Here is an 11,922-nt window from a genome sequence, read left to right as displayed (position 1 = left end):
CCATCGTAACTGACAATAGCCTGTGTGAGGGTGGGTTGCTTGTCGTCTGCCATATTCTTAGAGTGAGGAGAGGAGTGGTGATCAGGTTAACTATGAGTATGCTTGTCAAGATATGAAATTTTGATAGGTAGTTGAAGATAACAGAGTTTACAATGGGACCGGTCATTGTATTTAGAGTAGTTGGTACAGTTTCTAAGTCACATCTCAGCAATATTTTTATTTTAGAAAATTATGTTTATACAATTGTTGTTTCTGTTCGATATCACCAGTATTCATTTCCACAATACAACAAATATATAATTTCACTCCATGTAGAACATAAATATACAAAAATAATTTCCACAGATATCTCTAATGAATTTTCAGCATACACGAACTTTGTGATTCTGTTGCATATCAGTGTTGAATATTTAAAAAATAATCACCAAATTTATTAAAATGTTTTATGAATCCTAGGTTTTCATTGTAATTGCTATTATTATTGGCAGTGTGAAGGAAAGGAAGGATCCCAGGCTAAAGACACCAAAGCAGTCGTAGCTGTTTAACAAGGTATGATTTACTTTTGTATTGGACAGACATTAGGTACGTTAACATCGCCAACATTAATTTGTTCATACTGTCATAATACTCTAATCACCGACTATCCTTAATTACCAGATGTTCAACATTGATAAACACTATTATAATTACTAATTACGATTTATTTCAGTCCTGACAGTTAACAAGTATTGTAATCATAGTACAGTCATTATATATGTATCGCGTTCTAGTGAATAAAGGAGCACACAGGTAATGTAATTAACGTCATTATCATATAACCAGGCTTTATTTTTAGTTACAAGCATTGTTTTAGTCCATACGACATTACATAAGATGTTTGGTTTTATTTTGCATCAATTAAATATGAAGAATATAAGGTACAAAATTAATTTTCAGGAAAACTAAAATGGGGATTTGGCACACAGTGGGACTTAGTATATTGCAAGTTTGGAAAGTTACATTGAACTTGGTGAGTATAATTAATATTGTTATCCTTCTGTCTGTCTGTCTCTCCTTTACATATATTTAGCACCAAATGACATTATAGTGCGTGAATTTTAGAACCAACAGATAGGGCTGGGACAGCAACATTAGGTGATCCTATTTTATCAGTACTTGGCCTACATAAACAGTTGAACTTTCACATGAACTAAGATGACTTACAAACTGACCTTAATAAAGTTCAGTATCCACACTTTGTTTGCAATGTGACTATACAAGAACACATTCTTTTATCTCAGATTAATTTGTTCTAATCGTGTAAGGTAACTCAGACAACCGACGGCGCATGTGGTAAAATATTAACTATCCTGTACTTCATACAGACCAGTTAATAAGGCTTCTTTATTTTAACTTATTTTCTAAAACTTTACTCATTAGAATGTAGTATACAAGTCCAATAAATACGTCCACATCAGTCAAGAACGTGATCAATCAACTAATGAATTAATTAGCCTGCCTACCTGTCCGTCTGTCTGTCTTTTTGCTGAAGACTAAGACATCTACATTAAATCACACATTTTATTCAGGCATATGTTGTAAGAAACGTTAGTGAACAAGGGTAACTGTCACTGAATGGTGACATATTTTGAGATCTTTCGAAAAAAGAAAAGAAAGAAACAGACGAAAACTCAGTAATGTATACGTTCATTTATAATCGGTAATGTTGTTTCCAATATTTTACAACAAAAGATACATATTTCAAATAAGAATTTTTTTTTGCAATTTAATACCTATAAACATATAAAAAATTTGTTGTTGAGTTTAATTATAGTGGCGTGCGCACAATTGTGCATGTGCCACTTTTTTCTGACTGCACCGCAGCCTGCTAGTTGTTCCTGGGGAAGGGATGGTGCCACCTCCCCCAGGCTTTTATGGATTCAAGGAACCCTGATAGTTTGGCCTCAATCTGTGGGTCCATAAAGGTCCCTACAGTTGAATGGTTGGCTGTCATTAGTGGGAAGGAGAGCTCGGGAACGGTCCTGCTTGCTTTACATCGCTGGTTTCTTGTTGCATTTGCCTGGTGTTTCTTGCAATTTTTTTAAATTTTGTTTTCGATTTTTTTTCTTCTTCAAAATGTTCTAAAAGGAGGGGAGATGTTCTATGCTGTTTATAGAGGTTCTTAGTAGAAATCATGTATGAAGAGGGATTTTCAAGGTTATTATGGTATTACTAGTCGAGGTGTTTAGGGTCTGTTTCCTACGTTATGTTATTTATAAGTTTTTAGATATTACCTCTTTAAGTTATTTATTAATTAATGTTTTTAGAGATTGAATGTTATTTATACTTTATTTAGCAAGAGACCGGAGTCCTAGCCGATTACACGGTTCGTTAAGGACATCTAGGACCGGAATCCTAGCTGATTACTCGGTTCGTTAAGGACATCTAGGACATCCGATTTTGCGGTTTCCTTATTTTTTTTTTTATAGGTGCTTCGTAAGTGAATTATTTATTAATACTTTTATAAAATTGAATGATATGTTATGGTTTTTATGTGGTGGCTTCTAAATTTATTTAGCTAGTTACTGGGTCTTTTGGTTTTGTGGGGACAGTAATTATATTTTGTTCCTAAGTCCTGCTGAGTCTATGAATTGATTTATATTTTATATGCTGATTGTTTATTTTTATTAGAGTCCATAAGTAACTCTGGGTATGTGTGTGGTGATCCAATCTCTTTTTGGTTTTTGATAAATATTTTCCGAGCGGGTTGATATTTTGGGCATTTATTGAATACGTGGTGTAGATCTTCGGTGGTGTGGCAGTTAAAGCAGTTAATGGTTGCTGGTTTGATTCCTATAAACCTTCCAAAACTGCTTGCTAGTTTAGTTTTTCCAGTTATTATCCTGTTTATGGTTTTCTGTTCTAAATAGGTACCCTTAGGTAGCTGTATGTTCCTATCTACGTTTTCTTTGGGTTTCATGGTGCTTTTTACCTTTTGTGGAGGAGTTCCAAAAATCTTGCCATGTTTGGTCTATATATGTTTGTGCGAAGCTTATTGCTTCTGTAGAGCTATAGTTATGCTTGATAGAGTTTTGATCTCCCAGTTTGGTTTTTGCAACTTTGCCTGCTGTTTCGTTGCCAGAGATTCCAATGTGCGACGGTATCCACATGAGCTCGACTAATTGATGTGCTGTGGTGATATCTTCGATTAATTGGCATGCTCTGTCGAGGAATTGTTCCCTAGAGTGTGTATTGCGATTTTGGATCGATTTGATAACGCTTAGGGAATAGCTTATAATGACTGCTTTAGGTATTTGGTTGTCTTTGATCCATTGTAGTGATTCAAGTATAGCCCAGAATTCAGTGGTGTAAATGGGGCAATAGTCAGGTAATCTGGATCCCGTTTGTATATTGAATTCAGGGATGACTATTGCTGCTGCTGTTCTTGGTGGGTTGTTTGTTTTTGATCCATCGGTATATATTTTAACATAGTCCGGGTATTTTTGGTTGATTTCGTTTACCAGTACAGGTTTTAGTAAGTTTTCTTGTCCTTCTTTATTGCCTAATTTGGTAGCTTCAATGTTAATTTTGCAACTTTGTCTGCTGTTTCGTTGCCAGAGATTCCAATGTGCGACGGTATCCACATGAGCTCGACTAATTGATGTGCTGTGGTGATATCGTCAATTAATTGGCATGCTCTGTCGAGGAATTGTTCCCTAGAGTGTGTATTGCGATTTTGGATCGATTTGATAACGCTTAGGGAATCGCTTATAATGACTGCTTTAGGTATTTGGTTGTCTTTGATCCATTGTAGTGATTCAAGTATAGCCCAGAATTCAGTGGTGTAAATGGGGCAATAGTCAGGTAATCTGGATCCCGTTTGTATATTGAATTCAGGGATGACTATTGCTGCTGCTGTTCTTGGTGGGTTGTTTGTTTTTGATCCATCGGTATATATTTTAACATAGTCCGGGTATTTTTGGTTGATTTCGTTTACCAGTACAGGTTTTAGTAAGTTTTCTTGTCCTTCTTTATTGCCTAATTTGGTAGCTTCAATGTTAATCCTTGGTGGGTTTTTTTTACCATGGTGATTTGTTCTGGTCTGTATTGTTTGTAGACATATAAATGAAAACTGTTAATCTTACATATTCTAGTTCAAATTGGTAGCCACTATTATAACAGTAGGCAATAATATAGCAGTAGGAAATGTAACAATAAGATGTGTGTGTGATTTGGATTTTTAACCTAGCCTTAAAAATTGTTCAGTCATATCGCTACGATGTCTGCGGTGTGGCAGTTTATAGTGATGTCTAGCACTGGGGCATCATGCCGCTGACATATAGCACGATGTCCCACCCAGTCTGAATATCCGAACACCATGTCAACCAGTCTTAACACTAATCTCCTAATGTTGAGTGCCTAGCCAGGCAGCTGCTAGTACTATTTTATAAGTCTATGGTATGACTCGGCCGGGATTCGAACCCGTGACCTCCCGCATCCGAAGCGGACGCTATAACCACTAGCCCACTGGAGCGGTCTGTAATAACAGTAGCTAATATTTTGAAAGTAGGAAATATTATTACAGTAGCCAGTGTTGTATCACTGTTATATCAGTAAGCAATATTATTACAGTAGGCAATGTAATATCAGTAGGAAATGTTATATCAGTAGACAATGATATAACAGTAGGCACTATTATAACAATATGCATTGTTATATCAGTAGGCATGCTATAATAGAAGCCAGTGTTAAATATCGCGTATGCTTATGATTAAGTGAGAAACACCTGCTACTCTTTTAAAAAACTAAGGTGATTACTTTATGATAAAGAGATCAAAAATATAAAGTTCATGAATTAATGGAGATGATGACCAATATGATAACGAGAACGACAAATAATGATAACGATGATGATATATAGCGCGATGATGGTGCAATGTAATCACTCCTAATTTGTAAAATCAAAATGATTTTGAAGAAAAGATTTGTTTTTATGTCATTTTTGTTATGAAGCGCAACTTTATCTAGTTTCTATATCTTCAAGTAAAATACTGTCTTAATTATCCATTTCCGTGACTGCCTTAATTATCCTCCATTTCCGTGACTGTCTTATTTAACCTCCATTTAAGTGACTTTTATGAACTTATAAAGAGGATCTCACATGAGTGCTCATTTCATATATGAAAAGCAAAACATAACCTTCTGGAATCATTGTTTTTCTTTTTGTCTTCTGAAACGCATTGTAAAGTAGTGTTGCAATACGATTAGGATGGGATGCATCACACTTTACCGTTGATATTATGACAACATGTCATACGCATTAAAATTATACAATTGGTCAATAATTGGTCATAATAATGATGAAAAGGGATGCAACATTGATTTTAGTTCTTTGCTTTCACTTTAACAGGTCTCTCCTAAAGGTAATGGTATACCTGAACCTGGGGTGATTTTGCAGTTTCTATTGAGTTTAGTCTTCGGAGACGAGAAGCTCCAAAAACTGGAATTTCTCACCGACTTTTACTACAAATATGGCATATTTCGTTATGAAACCAAAATCTACATATTTGATCCTAAGCTGGCTCACACGGTCATTAACAAACTGGAAAAGGGGGCAGAGGATTACTTGAAAAATTCGCCTCTTAAGGAGACATTTTTGGGGTCATCTAGTAAAAGTCCCGAAGTTAGGCGAGCAATTGCTTCCATCTTTCGGAAAACCAGTATAGAAGAGAGAGGGAAGCTGATAATAGCAGATGTGGATAATCTCTGCGAGAAAATTCTAAATAGATCAGAAAAGCAGGAAAATATAAACATAACTCAGTTGTCTCTGCAGTTTGCTATGGATGTAGTAGGTCACGTGCTCCTTGATTTGGACCTTTTCGCGCTGGAGGGTAGGCAGATTAAGTTACTGGACTGTCTGACTACTATACTTCATCGTTGCTATGCTCTAGGGGAGATCAGCGACCAGGGTCAAGAATTTATTCAGGCTAACCAAGATTTTGAAAAACTGACCACAGTAATTTTGGAAGATGCATTAAACAATGAGGAGAGCCCAGGGGAGGAGAAAAAGTTTGTAAAGAAGCTTCACGAAGTCTGTGGGTTTGAGCAGGTAAGGTTATTGATCATCATACATCTACATGATTTGTACATTTTTTCAGATTGCCAGATTAGTACGAAATAGAGCAACACCACTGATAATAAGGCAATAAATGCACTGTGATTTCCAATATTAAAAGCAAAGAACCTGTAACACGGACAATAATGGGAACAAACATTGGAACATAAATATTTCTAAGGAAATTTTTCATATATATATATATATATATATATATATATATATATATATATATATATATATATATATATATATATATATATATATATATATATATATTCTTGATGAAACATACCTTTATAATATAAAGTGTTCAGTAATTATGAATCTAGTTTTGAACAAGACTTCAATCATTTATACGATATACTTTTAAAAAAGTTAGATCATAACTTTAGAAACCCTAAACAAGCAGCTGATTGCAAGTAATAACTTTCCTTGCACTCTACCCACTGAGTTAATCACGATATATATCGTGGGAATCTCAGGTCCTGATCATAAGAACAATACAAGGTGGAAACCGCATTCAACATTTTGGTTATAAAGTAACGTTTTTATGCTCAGCTGAGGACTTCAGTCATGATAGAAAGACTTTTATAATACAAAATTTATTCGGTAAAATGTGCAAATGTAATCTCTATATGGTCTTTGATAACTATATGTACTGCTTTAAAGTTGGAATCATCCGCCTCAGTTTCAAAATTAAGCAAAAGTATTTAAATTATGCTTTATTTGAGTTTCAATTTGTTGTGCAATCTCAAATTCGTGGCGTATTTCCAAAACTTGGAGCCTAATGTCAAATATCTCAAACGAATATATCATCTGTACCTACTTGCTTGGTGTTCTCAAATCAAACTCTCTTGAGAAAAATGCACACAAGGATCGGCCCAGTACTTAGCAGCCTCACTTGAAAAGAACTGACGTATATCTTCAACAACACAAGTTTTTGATATTATTTATTCATAAGTTTGAAATGCTTTTAGCAATATTGCGTATGTCCATAACATTTGCTGTGAAACCGGTTGCATATTGAAACACAACATTTTATTCTTCACAACCATCAACTTGATTTCCAGGCACGTGACAACATGAAGTTGTTCTTGATGGCGGGCTCAGAGACCACGGCTTCTACTATACCTGTGATATTTTACCTTCTGACCGCCTACCCCGAACTTCATGTAAGTACAAATGTTTATGCAAACGTATTCCATCAACTGCCCATCAGGTCCTTATAGTGTCCCAGTAATGGAGTAGAGAATAGGTGGCCCTCCATAGTTACTGAATGTGGTGGAGGGTGAAGTGGTTAGAATGGCTCATTATGGACCAAAGTGAAGGTTAAGAATGCACACTGATAAAGAAACAGATGGACAAACAAAGACCCATAATAAAATAAGACAATACTATTGACAGACAAAATTCTTTCTTACAAATCAACGCACATTCCAACAAGGCAGCACCCATTTTTGTACACCAGAACTCGTATTTATAAAGAAACACACACTCTTACATACCATTTGCACAAACCTTTACAAACAACTGTAAACGGGGATGTGGAGTGGTCTTCCAGTCTGGTGATTCCAACGGTATTGTTGAATTCGATAAACAAGATTACGTTCACTGTGTTGTCGAGTGTCTGAGCAAGCTGAAAGTCCAGTTTAAAATAGTAGAAATGTTCCTGGTCACAGCCTTCATCTGGTGTACAAGCGAATCTACAAAAGCAGTTACCGTCTTCATTGTCTTCATACGAAAAATGTCGCTTATGCTATTGGTACACGAATGTCCCGAGGCTTAAAAGGGCAGGTAGGATATCAAGTAGTTCTTGTGAGTAATATGGGGTTCAAAGGGTTTGGTTTACAAAGCTTGACTACCCAGGGCGAATTCGACATTGGAGACATTGTAGTGTCAGAAACTGATCAAAAATGCGGTTGAGAATTGCACCCTGGATGATGCATGTGAAGAGATAATTGTGCAAATGATCATGGAACAAATGATATTCAGTCTTCTACAGGAGTGCAGCAGATGTGGTGACGATTCCATTCGTCGTATTGGCAACTTTGCAGTGCTCTTGGTCAGGGTTTGATTAATATCATTCCGTACTTTGGGCAAGACCTACTTGCGTCTCACGTACGTACAGTCTTGCTTCTTCTATGACGTTTATGAAATAGCTAGAGGCCTATTTTTTCTGTCTGACTGCTACTCTGTTTCAGTTTCAGTCATGTATAAACTCTATCTTCTGGCAGACTGCTACGTTCAATAGGTACTTGTCTTGTAGCCACATGTCCAAGTGCAAATAAGCGATTTTTTTCCTAATGCTGATTTTACTTGATTCTTTAGTCGGTCGGAAAAATCATTCACAGCAGATTATATAGGTATGACCACTTTTGTTCAAATGACATGCAGGGCATCTTTATTTGGAATCGTAATGATGGGCTTTACAACTTTCACTTTTGTCACTGAGACTAATGTTTTTGAGTGACCAATTTATTTCAACTAAATTGGAACCATCTTAGTAATGAACGGCACTTGGCTTTATTCTCCCCACTGGTATTCTTTCTTGTTTAGACATCATCATATCAAACAGGTCCAATTCCATCGTGGGACAATCACAACAATTTTGGTGAATAATCTCGAAAAAAGTCAAGGTCTCATACATTCTGCGTTTCATCTTCTAATCGTCGCTGTGTTGTCTTAGTTTTGTTTTAAATACATAGCTCTTCTTGTCTCATCATTGCTGCTCTGTGGGTGTCGGAGTAAACGCTTCAACAGGCTCGCGAATGTGTTTTGCAGGCGTTTTAGGGCGTTTTAGGGGTCTAAATAGCTCCTTTCTTGTCTGTATCGAAACAGCTTTCCTGCAAATTCATAACGTCTGTTTGGTTTATGTCGGTCGACTATCACGTTTTAACTGAGGTTTTTTTGGAGACAGGACATGACGTTTCAAGTATTCAGTTCTTGTTTTTTTTTTAAATTGGCGGTAAGACAGGCAGATCTTAGTATATCATTCCAAACCGTAGCTGAGTTGTCAATTTATTCCTCGACATACTGATGTATAAGTTAAAAGTTATAAAAAACCCATTTGCATAACTTAAATTTCATGCCGACATTCCTTTTGACGAATACAATATCGTGTCTGGGATCACCTTTTATAGCATAAATCACAGTGTCAAAGTAGTTTTAATTGACGAGAAAATACATGTTAGATTTTAAGTTCTTCTTCAGTTTACATAACGAATCACCTGTGTTTCCCACTAAGTTGTACTCTACGATGTACGAGTACACATACAATAGGTTGAATCCTTGATTTATGTGGATAGGGTATCAAAAATAACAAGATAACCTGTAAGGGATTTAAACCCACGTTTCCAGGCAGAACAGAAAGCAAGGCCTGAGCCAGTTTAATAAACAACATTTTGCGGTCGAAACATTCATTTGCTGATGACGAAAATGGTGCTTGGTAGTCAATATTCACGCTTTTGTTGGTTCTCATGAGTGTGCCATGGAACTAATAATTGAATAAGTTCCAAACAGTATCGAAGTAATCTCGAGCATTCAAATAATATCAGAAATTTGTGTCTTGTACACATTCTGTCCAGCTATTATTGTGTCTGTTATATTAATATTTAAAGGATATAATGCGTTTGATTCAATGTGATATTGAAGACTTGAGTCAGATGAATGATTTCTACCAAGGACACTTTCTTTGTTCCTGACAAGTCCAATCAGTCAGTCAAAACCGTAGTGGTCTCATTAGGATATGGAGGCAAGTAAGATATCTTCAGCTTATACCAGCGGTGGCTGTCTATGAGTTAAAGGTTTGTGTCATTGACATCATTTGGGAGCTAATCGTCTTTTAAAATTTCTAAATTTGATTTGAGGACCTTTCCTTAAACAAGATCGGTAACTGATCCTAGCATGATACCAGTTATTATTGCTAGCTTCGGAACAAACCAGCCATGTAAGACGGGTACTTGATTACTTTGTGGCACTGAAGGTTTCCTTCTCACCATTTATCGATGGTCTTGGCGATGTAGTCCTAATTGCCATTTAAATGTATTCGTCACTGGAACGGTTCCTTCTCCAAACATTCCAACAACATTCGGATGATCTCGTTGTGACTATTTTCAACGATCTATTTTCATATGGTTGTTTTAATTAACTTTTGAACTGACAATTCACCGCATTGTTTGGTTAAGCAAGAAGTATCCAGTTCATTCTGTTTCAGTGCTACTGCGACAACGAGGTAACGGGGATCTTTTCGATGACTTCTTGTTGATGGTAGCGATGCCGCAACATAACTATTTTACAAAATACATTTTTTTCCAGCACCAGCTTCAGTCAGAGGCGGACCAGAATATGGCGCAGCTCCGTGAAGATCCGACTATCTCTTTACCTAAGACTGAGGCTCTAATGAAAGAAGTTCTGAGAACCTATCCCATCGCTCCTTTCATCAGCCGACGTACCTTCAATAACGTCACCCTGGGTAATGTGGAAATACCGGCGAACGTGAGTAGATATATGACTGGCTCGGATTATAAATATGAAACCTTATATGGGGAATAACTATATGAATAAATATATGTACTGAGTAAAAAAGGCAGTCAGTATTTGTTTAGTATGCACGTATACTAAACAAAGGTCTGGAGATCACTAACAAGAACATCGTGGTGGGTGGCTTGTGGTGTGGATATTCTAATCGAGATAGCTTCAAAGCTATTATTATGACTTCTGGACCACCTGACTCCCCGTGGATCTGCCAGATATTAATAAATGAGAAATGAAAGCAAAGATATATTACTGATGAAGCAAAACCAACGCACAACTTAATTACAAATAGAGTAACTTTATTGTCTAGCCATTACCATATTTTAAAGGATTTCATATGCGGGTAACATCTGCTGTGGAGTTGATAACTTTTTCCAACAAAAATGTAATGAAACGTAATTTAAAACAAAGAAATATGTTTTTTATATTTTCAGAGCGATCTGATTGTATTCACGTGGGGTATCCACAGGTCTGAAAATGTATGGGCAAAAGCTAAACAATTTCTACCCTTTCGTTTCCTTGAGGACGACCTTTCCCATGAAAGCATGTACATTCCGTTTGGTGCCGGTAGCCGGATCTGTATCGGACAGCACTTGGCCTGGCTTGAGTTGAAACTGGCTGTGGCAATACTGTTACACAAAATCAACTTCAGTAAGGTTCCGGAGACGCCCGATCTTCGGTTCGTTGTGGACTGGGCTCACGCCGTGGTGCATCCGGACAAGGATATGATCTTCAAGGTCACTAGCAGGATGTAATGTGATTGAATTGCCAACGTCACTTTAAGACAATTTCTCCTTGTTAATGAGCATCATGACTTCAGTACACCAGTCATATGCAGGAGTACTGAATAATGGAACATCTCTTAAGTCAGCTAATTTAAGGAATCGTGAAGATTCGTGATTATCTTGTTTATGTTTGTTCAGATATCTTGTTCTAGCGTAATCATTTGCATCTTTTGACAATATTCTGCCTTTTTGTATACCTTGGCATGAAATAAAATTAATACGTCATCAAACATTTCGTTGCATATACAATCTATGCATGTTACAAAATTGGACTAATTAAATGTCCTTCCCGTGCTATTAATGACAGCTGTATTTATTTATCTACTTTAAGCCTACTTTCTTGATTAGGGCTGTATTCGATACAAATTGGCGGAAAGCTATAGTAGCCACCTTTTCTGTCCATTCGTCCCCCAGTCCGTCTGAAAGCCGTTCAACATAATATGTCTAAAACATATTTTTGACAGACATCATTGGATTTCCATCAGTTTTGGTATTTCTATTAACAAG

At 36.5% G+C, this 11,922-nt stretch overlaps 1 protein-coding gene across 1 annotated transcript; it reads left to right on the top strand.

Moving 5' to 3' along the window:
• The first annotated feature begins 520 nt into the window (after positions 1–520).
• Positions 521–11,645, top strand: LOC149805779 (uncharacterized). Its single transcript, XM_089950466.1, has 6 exons — positions 521–549; positions 937–1,009; positions 5,390–6,088; positions 7,168–7,269; positions 10,412–10,591; positions 11,065–11,645. The coding sequence occupies exons 2-6, from the start codon at positions 947–949 to the stop codon at positions 11,383–11,385; spliced, it is 1,365 nt and encodes a 454-aa protein (XP_089806592.1). The 5' UTR covers positions 521–549; positions 937–946; the 3' UTR covers positions 11,386–11,645.
• The last annotated feature ends 277 nt before the right edge of the window (positions 11,646–11,922 follow it).

The sequence above is a fragment of the Sinohyriopsis cumingii genome, chromosome 2 (assembly GCF_028554795.1).
Source record: "Sinohyriopsis cumingii isolate HCF-2022 chromosome 2, ASM2855479v2, whole genome shotgun sequence".
Taxonomy (NCBI): domain Eukaryota; kingdom Metazoa; phylum Mollusca; class Bivalvia; order Unionida; family Unionidae; genus Sinohyriopsis; species Sinohyriopsis cumingii.
The sequence above is the reverse complement of the archived record's forward strand: the minus strand, read 5'-3'. Positions and strand labels throughout refer to the sequence as shown.